Raw genomic sequence first — 19,049 nt, 5'->3', positions numbered from 1 at the left:
TTTTCAATGTATTTGGCGCCAAATGGACCTACCAGCTGACAGAAACCATGATGAAGAAAAATGTGTTTGTACAATGTCCTGGGTGTGTTTTTCTTTCCTTTGTTGCGAGGAAAGGCACAAGTACCTCACGACACAGCAATGTTCCCGACGTAAAATGTAGGAAGGAGAGACCATGTTTAAGAAACACGTTCTTCTGGCATACACGGATTTACAAGCTGCTGGAAGGTAACCATAACTTAAGGAAACTCAAGATCACCTAAAATAATATAATATATGAGATCTCTTTGTGATCTTTGTATTCCTTCGTTTGAATTGTAGAATGTTGTTACTATGAGAAAAATAGTTACTAGTATTGGCGGCAGCAGAGCTTTATATTGTGATGGATTCAGAAGCCTAACGGTAGTAGATTAGCCATTTTAAATATATTAAAGGATGATGATGTGGTGATATTAATATATTAATATTTTATGGTTAAGTATAATTGTCTTTGGCTTGTCTGTGTATGTGTGACACAGGCTGAGTGTGTTTGTGTATGTGTCTTTGTATAAAGTGTGTGTGTGTGCATGCATGTGCGTGTACCGTGATGCTTGCATGTGTGTGTATTTCTGTGATCAGCAATGCAGCATTTTCATACATCCTAATGCATAGACATACGGGTAAAGGGTTGAAGTCTGCCATCTCTCTGATTGCCTTGTTTAAAATTTTCAACAGTCGCGCTCTGCTGGGGCTGGACCCTGAGCACCACAAGTATGAGTACAGGACCCTGCCTGTACCAGAGGTCCCGGGTTTGAAGCCCGCGTGTGTGAGGGGGAGTCCCTGTGCACCGGCAGAACAAGAGTTCCAACCCATCCAGGTCCTCAACTGCAAGTACGAAGAGGTGAAACAATTTGCCATCCAGTAGATACCTACTTTCGTTAAGAATTATTGCTTTTGCTTATTCTGACCCAGTAACCAATACAAATTTGTTGCCAAACAGCTACATTAGCAAGCTGAAGGTTAATGGGTTATTTAAGGTAATAATAAAGGTATGTACAGTTTTTACCCTTTTTACTGACTGTAAATGACAATGCAGGTCAGTACTGTTAAACTTAAACTTAAACTTTATTCATCAAAACAACATTGCAGGCTGAAACAGCCTGAATTGTGTTGTAAATTACATGTACATTCACATTAACAATTGTAACATTTTAGCGTTAAAAGATTAAGTGTTAAAAGAAGTATATCCGATAATGACGTATTGTATAAAATATCGATAACACATAGATATAGACAATAATTGAGCGAAACAACTTTAGGATACAAGTACAAAAAGGCAATAAGATTTTTTTTTATCAAAATTAAATTATCTGTTACAGTTTTCAGTGGTTGTGGTGAATGCAGTAGTAAGAGGTGACGTTTGTCACCATCTGGTGAGCAGACTGCTGGACGAGTGTGAGAGAAGTGGAGTGGAGAAGATAACAACGGTGACAGCGCTGCACTTCCCACACCCAGGAGAACTCCTGTATGAGACCACCTTCTTCTCACAGCCAGGTATGTCTTCTGAGAGTACTGAGTAGATTTTTTATCCACTTAATTTGTTGTTTCGCAGATTTTTCTGATTTCCAAAAAAAATCAGGCTTTTATTGGTTTTAATCAACTCTGAAATGCTTCTATTTTCACCCCAACACAATTGCAAGAGTTGTTATAAATGTTTTTCTGGAGTAGGTCAACGTAGCGAGACCTGTGCGTCTTCAGTTCCTGATGCTCGCGAATGATTGACTGAAATATAATCATCCTGTCTGCTCCTCCTTCCTCTACAGTGACCTCTGCACCTGCCCTTCCTGATGACCTGCAGGTCACTGACCCCATCCTGAACCTCCTGGTGCAGTTCCTTCTAGTGGATTCCCTCCCCGCAACCTTCCTGGTAGTGCCCGGTCACAAGACCACTGCAGGGGCAGCCAATGTCTCAGATGGCTCCCTGGCTGTAAGTGGTAATTAATTAATTGATTGATGAACGTAACAAAGCAACTGATTGATCAATTTTATTGCATCTTGATAACAACATTTAGCAACAGTTGGGAAAGATATCCTTAATTCAACAGTGATATTTTGCATGACCAAATTCTTTTTCATCCTATGTTGGTCGAAAGTCAAAGTTACCAAATGTGACATTGCATCAATAGACCTGATACATGAGGCTTAGATTAAACAATCCAGTGAAGCTGTTCAAAGAAAAATGGAACATAACATCCTCCCTTGAACTCTTGAAAAGCAGCTGAAGGTCAAAAAAAATTGTTAGATGTAAGATAAGGGTGAAGAATGTACTTTGTATGTTTTCAAGGTTAAATTAAGTTTAGAAATAAAATTGCTGAATTATATTGTTCCATATTTCAGAACATCACATTGCTCCAAGACACACTGACCAGCATCACAGGCCTGAGGTTCAGTCAGGACATCAGCTGCTCTCTGGTGAGATCAAACAACTACAAACTGCATATACAAATGTAATAAACAAATGTACTATTAACTTGTTAGTTTTAATGTTAAAATTGTAACTGTTATTTTTAAGTATGTCAATGTATAATGATATGGATTTTATTGATTAACTAGTAATTTTAGTGTGTTATGTCATGATATGTCAAAAATCAAAATTGTACAGCAAGACACAATTTAGCTGATGACTACAAGTACAAGGTTTTGTTTTTACAAATAAACCATTTGATTATTGATTATTGATTATTGATAAGGCTTTTTGGAAGTGCTAGTAATAGCTTCCAACAGATTATTCTACCAAAGCTAAATCTTTTGAAAACCTTGCACTTTGAACGGGGACATCTAGGATGTCAACATGGGAGACTTCTCCACTCGTCCCTGTCCCCCATCAGTGAGCAGAGTTCTGCTGTGGGGACATTTCTGATCCCAGTATACCGCTTCAAAAATAGTGACATTCAAACTAGAAATTTGATTAAATATTTACTTGTACATGTATTATCAGAAAGAAACATTTGAATATTCATTTATAATTACTGCCTCCAAAGAAGAAGTCAAACTCTTTTATAATTGTGTGTTCCCTTACTTGGCTTGGGTCAAGAGTTTGCAAGGTTGAACTGAAGGTCGACTATACCGTATTACATGTATGTTACCTTTCTCTCCACAGTTGTTCAAAGGAGCAAACAACCCCCAAGAAGCTATGGTTGACCTCATCTATATGTAACAGCACCTCCATCCTATTGTCAGAAGTACTGCAGCTAATAAATCATACAATACTTTGCATGAATACATGTATATACAAATCCTGTTTGAATGTGTTGTGGGGTGATTTAATGACAGATTTTAAGAGGAAACCACACTGTGGCCACAGATAACTGTTGAACAGTACTTGTGGAGACTAGCTTCAACAACTCGACATTCAAGAGCCCTACAGACCAGCACAAATACCACTTCAGAGTACTCAGCTTCTCTTAAGTTTTTAGTTTCACAAACAGGTTTTGGAAAGAAGTGTTTGGAGTCAATCGATCAAGTTCACTTGAGTCCAATCTGGCCCCCAGCTTTGAGTGGTTTGGTTTAACAATACCCAACTATAATAACAGTTATGAATTTTTCCTTTTTTGTGAGCAAAGTGTACATGATTCTGCACCACATTTCTGATGGTCTCAGAGTTGTTTCTGTATTCCAATACAAGCGATCGCCAATTCTGTTCACATCATTTATTCAAATTATTTGAAGGCATATGCAAGTTATCGGTAGGCAAATCATCCGTCACCAGCTTTTTGCGATGACTCGTATTGGCGCTGATTATTCGATTATAAGAATACAGTCAAACCTGCCCGAGTGACCATCTCTGTAACTTATAAGCGGCCTTCATTGCTACATGTTCACTTAGTATAATTACATTTGTTGACCGGTACACTTTACATTTACTGTACTTAAGACATCTAATGTCACCACTTGTCACGATTTCTTATTCCTCCTGGACAAAGTAACCCATGTAAGTTACTGTCTAGATCTACTTTAGCTACACATTTATATGCATGACATTCATGATTTTATAGGTGATTCACATTATCCAAATTCAAATCTACCCAGAAGGTACAGGTTCAACCATCCAACATGTTGGACAATGCTTGCAATAGAGTCACGTGAGTGCAGTCAGCCTACTGCAGTTGTCATGACCGGCTCCATCTGGATCTGGCCAGTCGTCACAGGTTGGTAGGACAGGCACACCAGGTGTCCCCAAAGTTTGTCCAGTGCACACCTCATCAAGCCCCTCCCACGCAAGCACCATTTCCTTGTGAAACAAGACATGAGAGATGTCAGACCTCCAGGCAATGTTTTGGGTTTTTGTGAATGGAGCTGGGGATTGTTTAATGCACAGTGTTATCCAACAGGTCACACCACTGAATTCCTGCACATACTTCCACTTGGTGTGGCCTGAAATGTCTTAAACCCAAACATTCAAACCGGGCGGGCAGCATACATTAGCACCATCCAAAACAATATTTCCTTCCCGGAAGAAATAAAGAGTACACAAATCCATGAATGGTTTCCCTGGGTCGGTATAACACTAGGTAATGTTTCTTTAACACAACCACGAGTATTACCAGGTGAGTAGCTGACACTTCACAAACTTAGACAAGAATTGCATGTAATACATAATACCTCTTTGAAGAAGTGGTGTTGGTGAAGCCACAATCATTGTAACATCTGTGTCCATAATATCACCAGGGTCCATAATATCACCACCTTGAGAGACAGTGTGCTTAAAGATATTTTTACTGCAACATACCCTGGGTGTGTACATTTGATTTGTGATACCAAAATACCAAAAGTATGTTGCAGTAAAAATATCTTAAAGCACAGTATTTCTCAAGGTGGCGATATTATGGACCCTGGTGATATTATGGACACAGATGTTACACGTACATGTACCTGCAAGCTGAGCGGTGTGGCAGAACTTCCACCGTCCACTACTTCCCCACCCAGTGGAGTATCCGGCATAGGCGATGGGTAGAGGGTCAGGGTCCCTCCACTGCATGAACGGCTGAGTTTCTCCACCCCTTCCAACAGCAATGGTTCCATCTGCGGACCAGGTTATCCAGAAGGTTCTGTACTCTCTCGGGGAGTTGATACCTATATATGGTTGAAAAAGTTCAATCAATCATTAATTACCAAGTATCAAAAGCACAAAATACTCCAGTGTTGAGAACAGAACTGGGCCTTATCTAGAACCATGCTGAGTTGGTTCTGCAATACTAGTAGTCCATGTGTATACAAAACCATCCTCTGATGTTTGGGGGCAAAAAAAAACAATAATCTACATTCTTGGATACGCGGAGACTACTAGTATTCAGAACCATGCCTGATCCAAACCATAACCCAGTCAGGCATACATGTAACGATGTAGCTATAGAAAGACATGCCTTGGATACAATAGAAATCTTGGAAACGTACCAGGTGTCCAGGTCTTCGCATAGTCGTAGCCTTGCATGCTGCGGCGTATGGTAGACCATGTGTTAGCCCAGGCACCGATGACGATTTCATACATGTCAGCCAGTTTCTGTCTCTGGGATGAGAGCGCCACATGGGCATCACTGTTGGCCTGCACTTCAAACGTGAAGCGTGATCCCGCCAGGCGGCGCTGTTTCCAGCGGTACCGGTACTGGGAGCCTGTGAGGGCAGTCTCACAACCTGTAAGACCACAGACCAAAAACATAATAAATATCTGTCGATGTTCCCCTTGTTCTCAATTACAAGTGTTTCATCGTCCTATTTTTTAAATTGATTTAGAAAATGTCCTCATTAATTATACAAATGAGATCCTAGTTTTGCATAACTGTCATTTAATCATGTCGAGCATCATTTTAGCTATCTACATACCAAAAATCACGACAATCCATCAACCGGTTTTTTAGTTATCCTCCCTTTGAAGATTTTTTAAGAAAGGGTCCTGCAGTTCCAGAACAAGCCGCTGAGGGGTTCCAAGTAATGTCACTTTTCGTAGCCAAAGAGCTATCTACCATCCAAAATTTGTGACCCTAGCATGTCTCTCTCTCTCACACACACACACACAAATGGTGTGGAAAACATAACTTTCCTGGCGAAGGTAAAAAAAACTCAATGAGTCAAGTGCCAATACAACAACTTTCAAGAGAAACCTACCGTCAACGCTGCAGCCTAGAACCTCCACCCTCATACTCATATGGTCATGCCAGGATTGAGGCAGGAAACGCACGTACCGGGCAGCAATGGGACTGTCCAGCAGGTTAGTTACAGGGGTGTTCCTGTTGGTATTGCCTGGAAACACCTAGACATCACAACCACGATAAATACTAGCAGTTTTTACCTCCATGAACAAGAATTCGGAGACCTCATACCTCCATGAAATATGTAGTATTGGGGGGATTTGTCTCATTGTATCTGGAAGTAAGGTCGCAATTAACAGTTAAATTTATGGTTTTTACTCAAATTACAATTTTTTGCGTGAGGAATTCCTATCCTTTGGCAATATTTCATTTCAACATGTCCTCATTGATTATGCAAATTACCTCTACATTAATATAGTATATGCATAGTGACGTTAACCTTTAAGTAACCTACACATGTCACAAGGTATGAAATTCCCATCATTCACCATTAGTAAATTGCAAAATTTTCACATTAATTATGCAAATTAGCTTATTATTTTCATAATTGGTATCTGTTGATGTTTCGCCTGCTATAGATTACATACATTGCTATCATGTAAAACACTGTAATTGCAGAATTTCCTACTTAATTATGCAAATTTAGCCTTCATTTGCATAATTTTCATTTAATCATGTACATCTCTCTATGAGCTACCTATACACCAAAAATGATGAAACTACGTTGTTGCTTTCTTGACTTATCCGCTTTAAAAGTTTTTACCAGACAAGCTGCTAGGGGGACAAAAGTTACACCACTTATTCCTGACAGGTAAAGCTATCTGTCACCAAAAGCCGATACATTTATTGAGACAAACAATATCAGTGGTAAGTCAAGCCTAAACCCTAGTAGGTAACAGCCGCTATGTATAATGGTTCTTTTTCGTAATGGTTTAGGACCGACTGGATTCTTTCTTCTGTTTCAATCTAGAAAAAAGGGATATCTTTGCATATAACCTACCTTTTCATAGCCATCGCTACTTGCACACGTGATCCAACTAAGGCCATCTTCACTGTACTGTAGTTTGTAGGAGGTCACCCACTGGTCGTTATTATGATAGCGACCCTGGATGATGGTGCCTGTGACGTTCATCATTTCACCTAAATCCACCTGAATGCAAAGATGTTCTTCGTTATAGAATGCATGTGAAGTACAAGCTGGGAAAAATCTAACTACATACCTGGATAGCGTGCACTGCTAGCTAGAATTAGCTCACATTGTGCACAGTAAGGTACTGTCAGTGCAACAAAGCGTTCACATTTCACATTCTAAACACAACAGATTCGAAGTCATCAACATAGGGTATTGTTCGGAGAAGGGAATTCGAACTTATCACCTTAGAGAAACAGCGAATTTTATATCGTGTGTGGCGCAATAATCCAAACAAAAAAAATCGGGGATTTCAATAATATGATTATGGTAAAGTATATAGTTTACGATATAGTTTGTGTTATTGAAAAACACATCATCAAATGTAGTATTACCCATTCGATTGTATGAGGGAACTTACTGTACTATCACACCATGGTTTCCATACATTTCTGGCGATCGTATGCATTGCACATCCGTTCATACGGACTCGTACCCCTGTCAATCAAACTCAAAACCCAAACTCCACCTACTCACTTTGGAACTCAAACATACAAATATGGCGCTAACATAAATTACCGACACCTAAAATAATACGTCCCCATTCCGGAAGTAACAGGTAGAAACGTGGTTATTTAATGTACCAAAATGTCTGCCAACCTGTAGCCATTCCCCGATGGTGTTGAATCTGGCTGCCCAAGCGCCCGCACCAGCAACTCCGTTCAACCGAGCGCGGTAAGGCTCGCGACCAACACTCCAAAAAGAGGATGCAGTGATGCTGTCATCAGGTATGTCGCCAGATTCCATTCCAAGGGGATACCTGCAGACTGGAAGGACGAGAAATCTCTGTTCAGTTTGGTTAAAAAAAAACAAAGGTCGCCCCTTACTGTGGTCGCCTGTTAAGGGCATGGTCACATTTCCAAGCCGGGGCCCGGCCGGGTTGTTTGCGTGAACGAAAAATAAACAATTTGTATTAAGAAGAGTATACACAAATAGAGTATACAAAAATAAATGCGGAGTTTTTCTCACCCCATTTTCAATTTCAGAAATTTATGAAAACCAGTTCCAATCCAGAGTTACCCAAACCCTTCCCGTTCCAATCGAGAATTGCTCAAACACTTGACCTAGTTCTAACCTTGATAACTCAACCCCAGTACTCCGTCCACCTAGCCAAGTAATGGCCCGTCTTCGGTCGCCATGTTATCTTTGGGAAGTGTGATTCCAACATTCCAAGAAGCAAAAAGCAAAGCAATGCATACTGTTTATCTTCGCATGGTCTGCTCTAAATCCCTCCTGCTATAAAATTGCAACATGATGTAACAACACCAGTCACCATGGTGATAGACCGTCTGGTTCAGGTCATTGACCTTTTTGGTTTTGAGAAGAAGAGGAAACAATTCGGTAAACACAAAAAAATGTGATAAACTGACCTTGGTTCTCTGTTGTCTTGCAGAAGGTGGTGCGTTGTTTCCCCAGTTTAGCTAAGATTTCCTGCATCTTGATACGGAATCGTCGCTCTAGGTTGAGCTGCGTCTCCAGTACCGATACCTGGCTCTGTAGGCGTTTCATCAGGGCAGAGCGGGCCTTGAAGTTGTCTTCCAGGGCCGACACTTGACCCTTAAGACGGCTGTCAAGTTGCGTGTGTTTGTCAAGGCGTCCTTTAAGAGTTGTCACTTGTTTTCCTAGACGGGCTCGAGCGTTTTGCGCACGTCTGTTGTTGAGGCGTTTTTCAAGAGTTGAAAGTCGGCCTTGTAGACGTCTTGCCTGTGCTACGCCGTCCCCGCTGTGGTCTTCAAGCGTAGATACTTGGCTTTTCAGACGGCTGACCAGCTCTGCTTGGCTGCTGAGACGTTCTTCCATGGTCGTTACTTGTTTCCTCAGACGATCGTTTCTTTCACGACCTTTCTTCGTGCCTTCTTTAAGGGTTGTTACTTGGTCTTTTAGACGGGTGTCCATAGCTGAGCGGTTGGCAAGGTGGTCTTCAAGCTTCAATACTTTATCTTGAAGACGAGTGTTTCGTTCACGGTCTTCCTCGTGGCGTTTCTCAAGGGTCGATAGCTGGTCTCCTAGACGGAGGACTAGACCTGTGACGTTCTTCCCGAGACGTTCTTCTTGGTTGTTGACTTGCTCTTCCAGACGACTGATCAGTGCGGAGCGGGTCTTGAGATGTTCTTCAAGGCTTGATACTCGGCCACCTAGCACTGGGCGGTCGTCAAGGCGTTTTTCGAGGGTCGAGACTTGGTCTTCAAGGCGGATTACCAGAGCTGAGCGGTTCTTGATGTGTTCTTCAAGACTTGAGACTCGCCCGTCTAGTACTGAGTGGTCGTCAAGGCGTTTTTCGAGGGCCGAGACTTGGCCTTCAAGGCGGGTAACCAAAGATGAGCCGTTCTTGATGTGTTCTTCAAGGGTCGACAAACGGTGGTTCTGTGCACGGATGTGCTCGAAGTTGGCGGATACGTTCAAGTTGTTCTGTAGGCTGTTGCGGTGTTCCTGAAGTGTCGATTCTTGTTCTTCAAGGGTCAATACTTGGTCCTTCAGACGTGTGACAAGCGTTGAGCGGTTGTCAGGGTGTTCCTCCTTCAGACGTGTGGCAAGCGTTGAGCGGTTGTCAGGGTGTTCCTCCTTCAGACGTGTGACAAGCGTTGAGCGGTTGTCAGGGTGTTCCTCCTTCAGACGGGCGACAAGCGTTGATTCGTTGTCAGGGTGTTCCTCCTTCAGACGTGTGACAAGCGTTGAGCGGTTGCCAGGGTGATTCTCCTTCAGACGTGTGACAAGCGTTGAGTGGTTGTCAGGGTGTTCCTCCTTCAGACGTGTGACAAGCGTTGAGCGGTTGTCAGGGTGTTCCTCCTTCAGACGTGTGGCAAGCGTTGAGCGGTTGCCAGGGTGTTCCTCCTTCAGACGTGTGACAAGCGTTGAGCGGTTGTCAGGGTGTTCCTCCTTCAGACGGGCGACAAGCGTTGAGCGGTTGTCAGGGTGTTCCTCCTTCAGACGGGCGACAAGCGTTGAGCGGTTGTCAGGGTGTTCCTCCTTCAGACGTGTGACAAGCGTTGAGCGGTTGTCAGGGTGTTCCTCCTTCAGACGGGCGACTGATGTTGAGCGGTTGTCAGGGTGATGGTCATGGGTTGTGACTTGTCCCAACAGACGGCTGGTCAGTTGGCATTCGCAATTTTGCTGTACCAGAACGATAATTATTCTATAACATAATATGTGTATTGCAAATACCCGAAGGCTAATTGCAGACAATAAGAAATCGCGAACAAACAATGAAGCACAATGCAGCTATAACATATGACACACGCTGAGTCGCACTATTTCACGAATAGGAAATGCTGCTTTGTGTAGTTTACTAATTTCTTTCTTGGATAGCCTGTATTTCAATATCACATTGCATGTAAACTAACAAAGTAACAGATAATTGGGCAATCTTTGTATCATTAACTTCCTAGCCTGAATTTTGACATCCCTTGCGACCTTCCTGTCAGTCTACAGTGACACAATTTCTCCCCTCACTTCCCTTGACTCTACTGTGTATTATACACTGCACGAAAAGGTGGATTTACCAAAAGTAGTAACTTCAGGTAATGTTTACTTTGTATATAATATCTGGCTTCACAGTGGTAGTAAAAAAAGTCACGTCCGGTAATTTCATTTACAAGGCTTGTTAAATCCGAAATCACCGTACTTGACTTTTATTTACTACCTTTGTAAAGTCAAGTAGTGTTCATTGAAAAAATCAGAGTAAACATTACCTAACTTAACTGGTATTTACTGCAGTTGGTAAATGTAAGGTTTTGTGCAGTGATACGTACACATACAGGCAAACAAACTAACAAACAAACATTTTAGAGCAGACAAACACACCGAGAACAAAAACTCACTGCACGGAGGTAAAAAATACAACAACGAACCGTCTGAAATCCAGGGTGTGGAGAGTTGATATGCACCAGGACAATAATCAACGTTGCCATGACGACAGTCGTCTTGACAACACCAAACAGACGAGCGAATGGCACTTTCTCTTTCACCCAGCCGAAAGCACGAGTAAGCCGGTGGCGCAAACCATTCTCTTCCACCACGTCGTCTAAAACAATAACGTGTGATGGTCGTGTAATACTCGTACCTTAACAGTACTAGTGTCGGTTAAAAATATTGCTAAGGGGTCCAAAGCTATAACATTTTTTTTCACTTGGCCAAGAGATGTGTCCTATCCAAAAATCATGACCCTGGCATTACCAGAAATAGAATTGTGAAAAAAAGGAAGTGGTAAGTGAGTTGTACGTGCCTATTACAACGTACGATCTCTGTGCGATTGCAACTTTACCGTAAGTTTTACATGCACTTAAAGTTCTACGGCGTGTCTGCGTGTTCCAAAATCCGTAGGATTCCGTACGGAGGCGGTACTCACCACGCACGGATGGCCTATGTTTAGCCACGTTTTTGCACGTAGACAGCACGCAGAAGCACGTACGGCGGGTTGTGACCAAGGCTTTACGTATACATACTCGTACGTAATATACACATAAATGTGTGGGAATTAATGTTAACGTTATCCCACTAGCTACAAGAACAACTGATCATGAGTACTAGTAATTAGTTTTCTTCAATCTCTCGAATTTTAGTAAATCTTAGGAGCTAACCAGTAGTGAAGCTAACAAACAGGCAAGACGAGGCAAACTACCAAAAGAACTAACCCGTGGACTCAGACTCAGAGACGTACAGAGCGTTGGGATGAAGTTGCTTGATGTTATCTGCTACTCCTGGCTGATGACCTTCTGTCGCCGCTTTCTTCCTTTTCTTGTCCGGCTCCTGTCGTCCATCATTTGGTCCACCGAGATCGGGGTCGTTGCGTCGCCGGTCCGCTGGAGAGTTCCCGACGGGAGGCCTAGGACACTCAGCCCGCTGCGCCATAGCACGAAGACTTTCTACCGAATGATTAAACTATGATGTACACGCGACTACATTTATTCTACTGTTGCCCTGAGCCCGCTGGAATTCTCACTGAATGATTAAACTATGACATTTATTTTATCGTTTCGAAAATGAAATGAAGGCACAATTGTCTGGCTGCTTCTACACGAGTGTTCGCATGAAGGTATTCACATTAGAGCACCATGTTTGTGATGAGGGTCTTTGAAGTCATGTTTGATGTCAGAACAAACAAATTTCAATTTAGCTGAAATAACTGAAATCTAAACACTTATAAAGTAATCAGCTCTCAAAATGCGGGGAGTAGTATTTTAGACATGTCAAGGCTGTGTTGTCAGCTGAGCATGACAGCGATGTTTTTGTGACTAAGGCCACAGCAAGTAATTTTTATGTATGACATCAGCGCGCACATTAATTTTTGAGTGATTTTGGAAACAAAAAGAAGAAATTCTGTTGCCCTCTGATGGTGATCAACATGCCGAAAATAGTTAAAGATTATATGTGATATTCCCACTCACTAATCATTGAAAACTTTTATTTCTCAAACGTAGCTTTAGTGACAAATGGATGTTATAGTAGTTGGCAGTAAACTTAGCACAATAAAGGTATCATTTCTTGTTTTATAACAAGGTTTATGATGCCAAAATTTGTAAGTGAAGAATCATGTTTTGCGGGGACCGCATTGTTTTTTTCCTTATCGCATTAGATTTGGAGTCCATAAAATTTACATGCTGTGGCCTATACAACTAGCTCTGTGCAGTACTTATTCTTACAATTAGTGATGCATACCTAAACCCAATTATTATTTATTTTAGGTTCAGGTCCGGATTCAAGTCCAGAGGTTTAGCTTCAGGTCCAGACTTGTAAGTCCGGACCCAAACCCATGGCATATACAAAATTGCATGTTTGCAACCTTGCAATGTTGTCAGGGTGAAACTTTGGCCACACAACATGGAAGCCGGTACTTGACAATGCTGTTTTCTTCGTTTTGCAGCAAAGATTTTACAATCTACGGAAGGTTTTAGGTGGTTTGGAAAGAAAAGGGGTATGTGAAATGGTCATTTATGGTAATAAGTCCGGACTCGGTTCTTGACTTTTAGGTATTTTTTGGACTTGAACCTAAACATTCTTACAAGTCCGGATCCAAGTCCAGTGAACCGGTATGCATCACTACTTACACGTGAATACTTCATGTTGTTCTGGGTGTCTATATCATTAGTTCTGAGAGAAGAGAAGAACACCATAAGTAAGAATTAGGCTTTTAATGCTGAATTACACCTCAAGAAAGCTTAAAATCTATTTTCAAATCTCAAAATATTCCCAATAATCATCTTAGCTTGTGTAATCATTGTGCGTGAAGGCAGTCTCTATACATAGGTTCTCATTATCAACTGTTTATCATTATCAATCTTATAATTATCTCCTTTTAAGACTTAAGCTAGAATCAGAAATACCGACTAGACATGCCCATGGAATTCTGGATAAATTAACAGATTGGATAAATTCTCAACATAACTTGTATTGTTCAAAGGGATTTCATTTCATGATATGAAAGAAGGTTCTTGTGTTTGCAATGTTTTAAAGGCATCCAATGAAATTACACGGTAGTAAAACTGAAGTTTCAATGTCATTTTTTTTGGTAATTCTTTTAATGTACATGCAGTAAGATGAAATCAATCCTATTTCATAGCATACTCATATCTGTGAGGCAAAAATGCAATGTCACTGATGGAAAACAGTTTCATTTTTTTGTATCATAGGCCGGTTCTAGCTATTCATAGGTGGTACCTAAAAAAAGCAATGCCTCATACATTGTAGTTTGTTTTGGGGCTAATGCTTCAAGTATGACAAAATGTGCTTAAAAATTACTGTAAATGTGAATATCAGATTTCCTCATCCAGAATATTTTTGTTTGCCACCCTGAAATTGCATTGGACGCCTTTAAAGTTCACACTTCACAGATGAAACAACCCTAAAAACCATGTAATTATATAATGTAATTAAAACACATATGGAGCCATGAACATTCATATGTAAAACACATGAACATTTCCAGAATTAATTAAAGGGAGGCATTTATGCCATATTCAGTTCTGTACTTGATCTTTGGTGTGATACAGCCATTAAGTCAACTGGGTGGCTTTGGTGAAGTTTGGAACAAAAACCACGGTGGAAAACTTTGTTCAACCTTCCTGACCACTTAGATTTCAAATTGAAGGCAACTTTTTTTCTTCACACTCACACATCGGTTTTGAGGTTCACAGAGAATGTCATCCATATCATAATAAAATCATTATGGCCTAATACTAAGAAATGAACATGTGCCTGTTTGGAACTAAGAATTGAATGTGTGCTTGTTTGGAACAGAAGCCAGGGCAGAATGCAAATTAAAAAGGCTCGTGGAAAGGCCAGTCGGGCATGAAGTTGACCCAGTCCAGGTGGCAGGCGCGGTACGGGATGTTGAACCCGTCGATCACCACCATCTCCTCGTCCGTCAGTGCGAAATCGAACACGTCAAGGTTCTGTCGGATCCTTGCCGGCGTGACGCTCTTCGGGATGACGATCGTGTCGCGCTGGACTCCCCAGCGAATAAGGACCTACAAGAACATGAAGAAGATTATTTGTAGATTAGATCTATTAGTTGTAAGTCGTTAATGACAGAAGACAAAATACTATGATAATCAAAGTGATCTTGATCCAGTTTAGCTCACTCGAAAGCTAATCTTTCACCTGAAAAATCATGCATATTATCAAAGAAACCCCACTTGTTACTAGATATCAGTTTTGTGACCAGGCTTTAGCAACAACAGCAACACTGAGATTGGCACTACCGTAAGGTGTGGGATGGATTGCATCTGAAATGAGCCACAGACTTGCCATATTTGTCTGCAGTTTAACACACATCACTAGCAGTAGACTAACCCCCTGCTGTAGTATCATCTGTGCTTGCAAAGCTATGTGGCCAAATGGCTATAGAAACAGAGAAAGGTGTGGGGAGGATTTCATCTCACCTGAGCCACAGACTTGCCATATTTGTCTACAGTTTAACACACATCACTAGCAGTAGGCTAGCTCCCTGCTGTAGTCTTATAAGTGGTTGCAAAACTGTGTGGCCTAAGGGCTACAGAAACAGAGAAAGGTGTGGGGAGGATTTCATCTCACCTGAGCCACAGACTTGCCATATTTGTCTGCGATCGGCTTGAGTTTGGGGTCCTCCATGATGGAGGGGTCTTCAGGCTTGGCCCAGGGTCTGTCAGGGGAGCCCAGCGGACTGTAGGCCGTGAACACCAAACCCTTCTCTTGGGCAAACTGTAGCAGCTGTTTCTGGTTCAGGTAAGGGTGGCACTCCACCTAGAGTTGTTACACAAAGTAGCCCTAGTTAACACACCTGTACAGCCCTAGTTCATACACCTGCACAGCCCTAGTTTACACGCCTGCACAGTCCTAGTTAACACACCTGCACAGTCCTAGTTAACACACCTGCACAGCCCTACTTAACACACCTGCACAGCTCTACTTAGCACACCTTTACAGCCCTAGTTAACACACCTGCACAGCCCTAGTTAACACACCTGTACAGCCCTAGTTAACACAACTGTACAGCCCTAGTTCATACACCTGTACAGCCCTAGTTAACACACCTGTACAGCCCTAGTTAACACACCTGCACAGCCCTAGTTAACACACCTGTACAGCCCTAGTTAACACACCTGCACAGCCCTAGTTAACACACCTGCACAGCCCTAGTTAACACACCTGTACAGCCCTACTTAACACACCTGTACAGCACTAGTTAACACACCTGTACAGCACTAGTTTACACATGTGTAAAGCCCTACTCAACATACCTGTAGGACAGAAGGTTTGACCTTGGCGATGTCAATGACAGCCTGAATCTGTTTACTGTTGAAGTTGGACAGCCCGATGTTCTTCAGCAGTCCATCTTCTACACAAGCTTCAAGGGCCTGAAGTCAATGGGAAAAGGCAAGGCTTTGTCATTCATTTACTCATTTATTCACTCACTCACTCATTCATACATCTAGATTGTTGCCCCTGGTATAACTGGTGCAACCCACTGAAAGGCAAAAAATAAAAGCAGAGGTTTACAAGTAGTAGGCTTCTGTTTATTTTTACCAGGCTTTTTTGTACGGGTATCTTTCTTTTCACCAGCCAGTGGTATATTGGATACTGCCCCCTGCCAGCTTGATACTGTCTTGCAGCCATCAAAAGAGCTGCTTGGAGATTTGTCTCCCCTGGCAACAGAGAAATTCGGTCAAAGGTCTGTGACCACACACCTTTGACACATCTTAGCCAGGACACAATGCCTGGTTAGTGCACCCTGTTAATCATTAAATAAGATTACCAGAAAGCGAGAGGAAGTTGAAAGTACTTGTGTACTATAGCCGTTTTATTATCAACATTGATGTACTTTGTCAATATGTGACCTGTCTTTAGCCCAGTGGGGCAAAATGTACAATAAAGGTCTTCATTCAATCATTAAAAAGTTGATGGTTGTTCCGTGGCCTTTTTTAGGCCATAGGGGCAGTGGGCCTTTAGGCCTTCAAGCCAGGCCTTTACCGCCCCAACTGAAGTCAGGTACATTTTACACCTGGGTGGAGGGAGGAAAGTTGTGTTACCGATAAGTGCCTTTCCCAAAGACACATCCTTGGGAAATTTTCAAGGCACTTCACAAGTGATCATAAATGATGTGCATTTGAAGAAATGCCTGTCGAAACTGAAGTGCTGAAGGAATGTGTTAAACATTGTATTTGGTTTGATTATATAGCCATTATTTTCATGAATATAGTACATGTTTAAAGTGTTGTCAGGACCCCCTTCCCCATGCAGGCCCCTACAAGAATCCCCCCCAACTAACCTTCCATGTGTCGGTGAAAGGGATCTCCTCTCGTATAAACTTCCCGTCCGCGTCCTTGGGAAACATTTCTGGGCCGCGCTTGTACGCCATTGGCCAGTGGATGAGGTAGAGATCCAGGTAGTCTACCCCCAGGCCTGTTAGGCTCTTCCTCACAGCCCCCTCCACATCGTCTGGATGGTGAAAGGTGTTCCAGATCTTACTGAAGAATGAACGAAGAAACAAACAAATAAAAAAATGACTGAATGAATGAATGAATGAATGGATGGATGGATGGATGGATGGATGGATGAATGAATGAATGAATGAATGAATGAATGAATGAATGAATGAATGAATGAACGAACGAACAAATGAATGAGTAAATTACTTACTTTATTGCATGACAATCACAATTGATATAATATAAGCAAAGAGCTAATAAAAAAACAATCCTGCAAGGCTAATCTATCCTTCCTTACCACCTTTGGTGGGAAGGTACTGTTTTCGGTCGTGTTCATGTGTTTGCAGCTATAACTCATGGTGGGTTTGACAGATTTCTTTGATTTCTGGTATATGATAGCCTCCATAGCAGGCTTATACAACTGGGGGTTTGGTGGTCTTCGGCTGTTTTCTGATTAGCCAAAAATGGGTAACTCAACCAGGCCCGCTATGTTGTCTATATGCAATCAGAAAATCGCACATAAAAGCTCCTAAAGACCCTGAAGACCCCCAGTTTTTAGCATGCTATGGAGGCTAGGTATATGATTGGTTATAGTCAACTTGACAACGTTACAAGTATAGCTGGTTTTGGTGCACTGAGAAAGAAAAAGATTATTGCTTCCATAGTTGCCATGGCTACAAGCCCACCTGGTGATGAAGATGTCCTCCCTCTTGATGACCCCTTCGTCGAACTTGGCCTTGAGCCCGGCGCCGACTTCGTTCTCATTACCATACACGAAGGCGCAGTCGATGTGCCTGTAGCCCGCGTCGATAGCAGCTTTCACGGCTTCGGTTACCTGTGCAGAAATCAGAAAAATTTAGACTGTACTAAAGTAATAAAAGACTGTGGTCACAACATTGGTATTGTGTAAGGCCTATTGTATTTATACATTTTGTTTCTATTTTCTTTAGCCAGGGTGGCTTTCTTCGTAACTTCGTGGGGGTCTGCATGGGGGATACTGCCAACACCTCTATGCTTATAATTCCAAAAGGCAGCAGCTAACGTTATACGTGTATGTATCATGTTGAATTTGAGCAACCTGGCTACAAATTATGTGGAATTAAAACGGCTGATTACACTCTGTAAAAACCCCATGCAGGCCCTCCTCAAATTATGCTACGTCACTGTTTTTCACTGAGGTCGAGGGGGTGTGCTTTGGGTGAGTTTACCGGCGTTTTCTTTTGCCCCTCCCCCCTAAAGTAAATTATCAGTCTGTGACCGAGTGTGAGAGTGTGCAATCGTGTCACCAAAGGAAAAATTAATCATCTAAAGCACATAGCAACATTTTCTTTGGTTGCTACGGTGGGATTGTATTTATGCAATGGAGTTTACGGAGTTAAGCAACTCGAGATATTATATAAAGGGCGTCTTTTCCAGAAAGTACAAAGGTTCATCCAGAGGCCGGTCACACTACTTTTTTTGTGGAAAGGAACTGATTTTTAGCTCTTACCTCTCCTGGTTTGGATTTCCATGTACCAAGTCCGAGAACCGGCATCTTTGCACCCGAGGGAAGCTGGACAGAAGGCACTGCCATCTTTCTTAGGAGGGTCTTGTGAAGTCGGAGAATCTTGGGGAAAAGTCAGAGCGTGTACCTTCCTAACCACCTCCTGTTTCGCGCCACGCTAGCAGCTGTGGGGTCAAAGTGCGGTCAAAATCTGGGCATCCGGCAATTTAGCATGCAGCTACTTTGCATATAAGTGAACCAATCACAATACGGGTTGTTACATTTTGGCGTCCTTTACACCAATCAAAGCAACGTATGATACATGCTTTAACCAATAGCAGGGACAAAGGCCG

The 19,049-nt window shown here is 42.1% G+C and overlaps 3 protein-coding genes across 3 annotated transcripts; 1 reads left to right on the top strand and 2 right to left on the bottom strand.

The window, feature by feature from the left end:
• The first annotated feature begins 21 nt into the window (after positions 1-21).
• LOC109472688 lies at positions 22-3,643 on the top strand. Its single transcript, XM_019772534.1, has 6 exons — positions 22-225; positions 712-877; positions 1,356-1,530; positions 1,800-1,963; positions 2,374-2,448; positions 3,137-3,643. Exons 1-6 carry the CDS (start codon positions 173-175, stop codon positions 3,191-3,193), a joined length of 690 nt encoding a protein of 229 aa, XP_019628093.1. The 5' UTR covers positions 22-172; the 3' UTR covers positions 3,194-3,643.
• Positions 3,644-4,238: 595 nt separating this feature from the next.
• LOC109472547 lies at positions 4,239-12,159 on the bottom strand. Its single transcript, XM_019772331.1, has 10 exons — positions 11,943-12,159; positions 11,150-11,332; positions 8,940-10,337; positions 8,682-8,846; positions 7,912-8,078; positions 7,123-7,272; positions 6,094-6,283; positions 5,431-5,667; positions 4,909-5,109; positions 4,239-4,267 (listed from the first exon to the last, which is right to left on the bottom strand). Exons 1-10 carry the CDS (start codon positions 12,157-12,159, stop codon positions 4,239-4,241), a joined length of 2,937 nt encoding a protein of 978 aa, XP_019627890.1.
• Positions 12,160-14,520: 2,361 nt separating this feature from the next.
• On the bottom strand, positions 14,521-18,886 carry LOC109472671 (aldose reductase-like). Its single transcript, XM_019772511.1, has 6 exons — positions 18,703-18,886; positions 17,900-18,048; positions 17,054-17,252; positions 16,026-16,142; positions 15,340-15,528; positions 14,521-14,774 (listed from the first exon to the last, which is right to left on the bottom strand). Exons 1-6 carry the CDS (start codon positions 18,784-18,786, stop codon positions 14,565-14,567), a joined length of 948 nt encoding a protein of 315 aa, XP_019628070.1. The 5' UTR covers positions 18,787-18,886; the 3' UTR covers positions 14,521-14,564.
• Positions 18,887-19,049: the final 163 nt, after the last annotated feature.

The sequence above is a fragment of the Branchiostoma belcheri genome, unplaced genomic scaffold, assembly GCF_001625305.1.
Source record: "Branchiostoma belcheri isolate BF01 breed outbred unplaced genomic scaffold, Haploidv18h27 scaffold28, whole genome shotgun sequence".
Lineage (NCBI taxonomy): Eukaryota > Metazoa > Chordata > Leptocardii > Amphioxiformes > Branchiostomatidae > Branchiostoma > Branchiostoma belcheri.
This window is presented reverse-complemented; position numbering and strand designations above follow the sequence as displayed.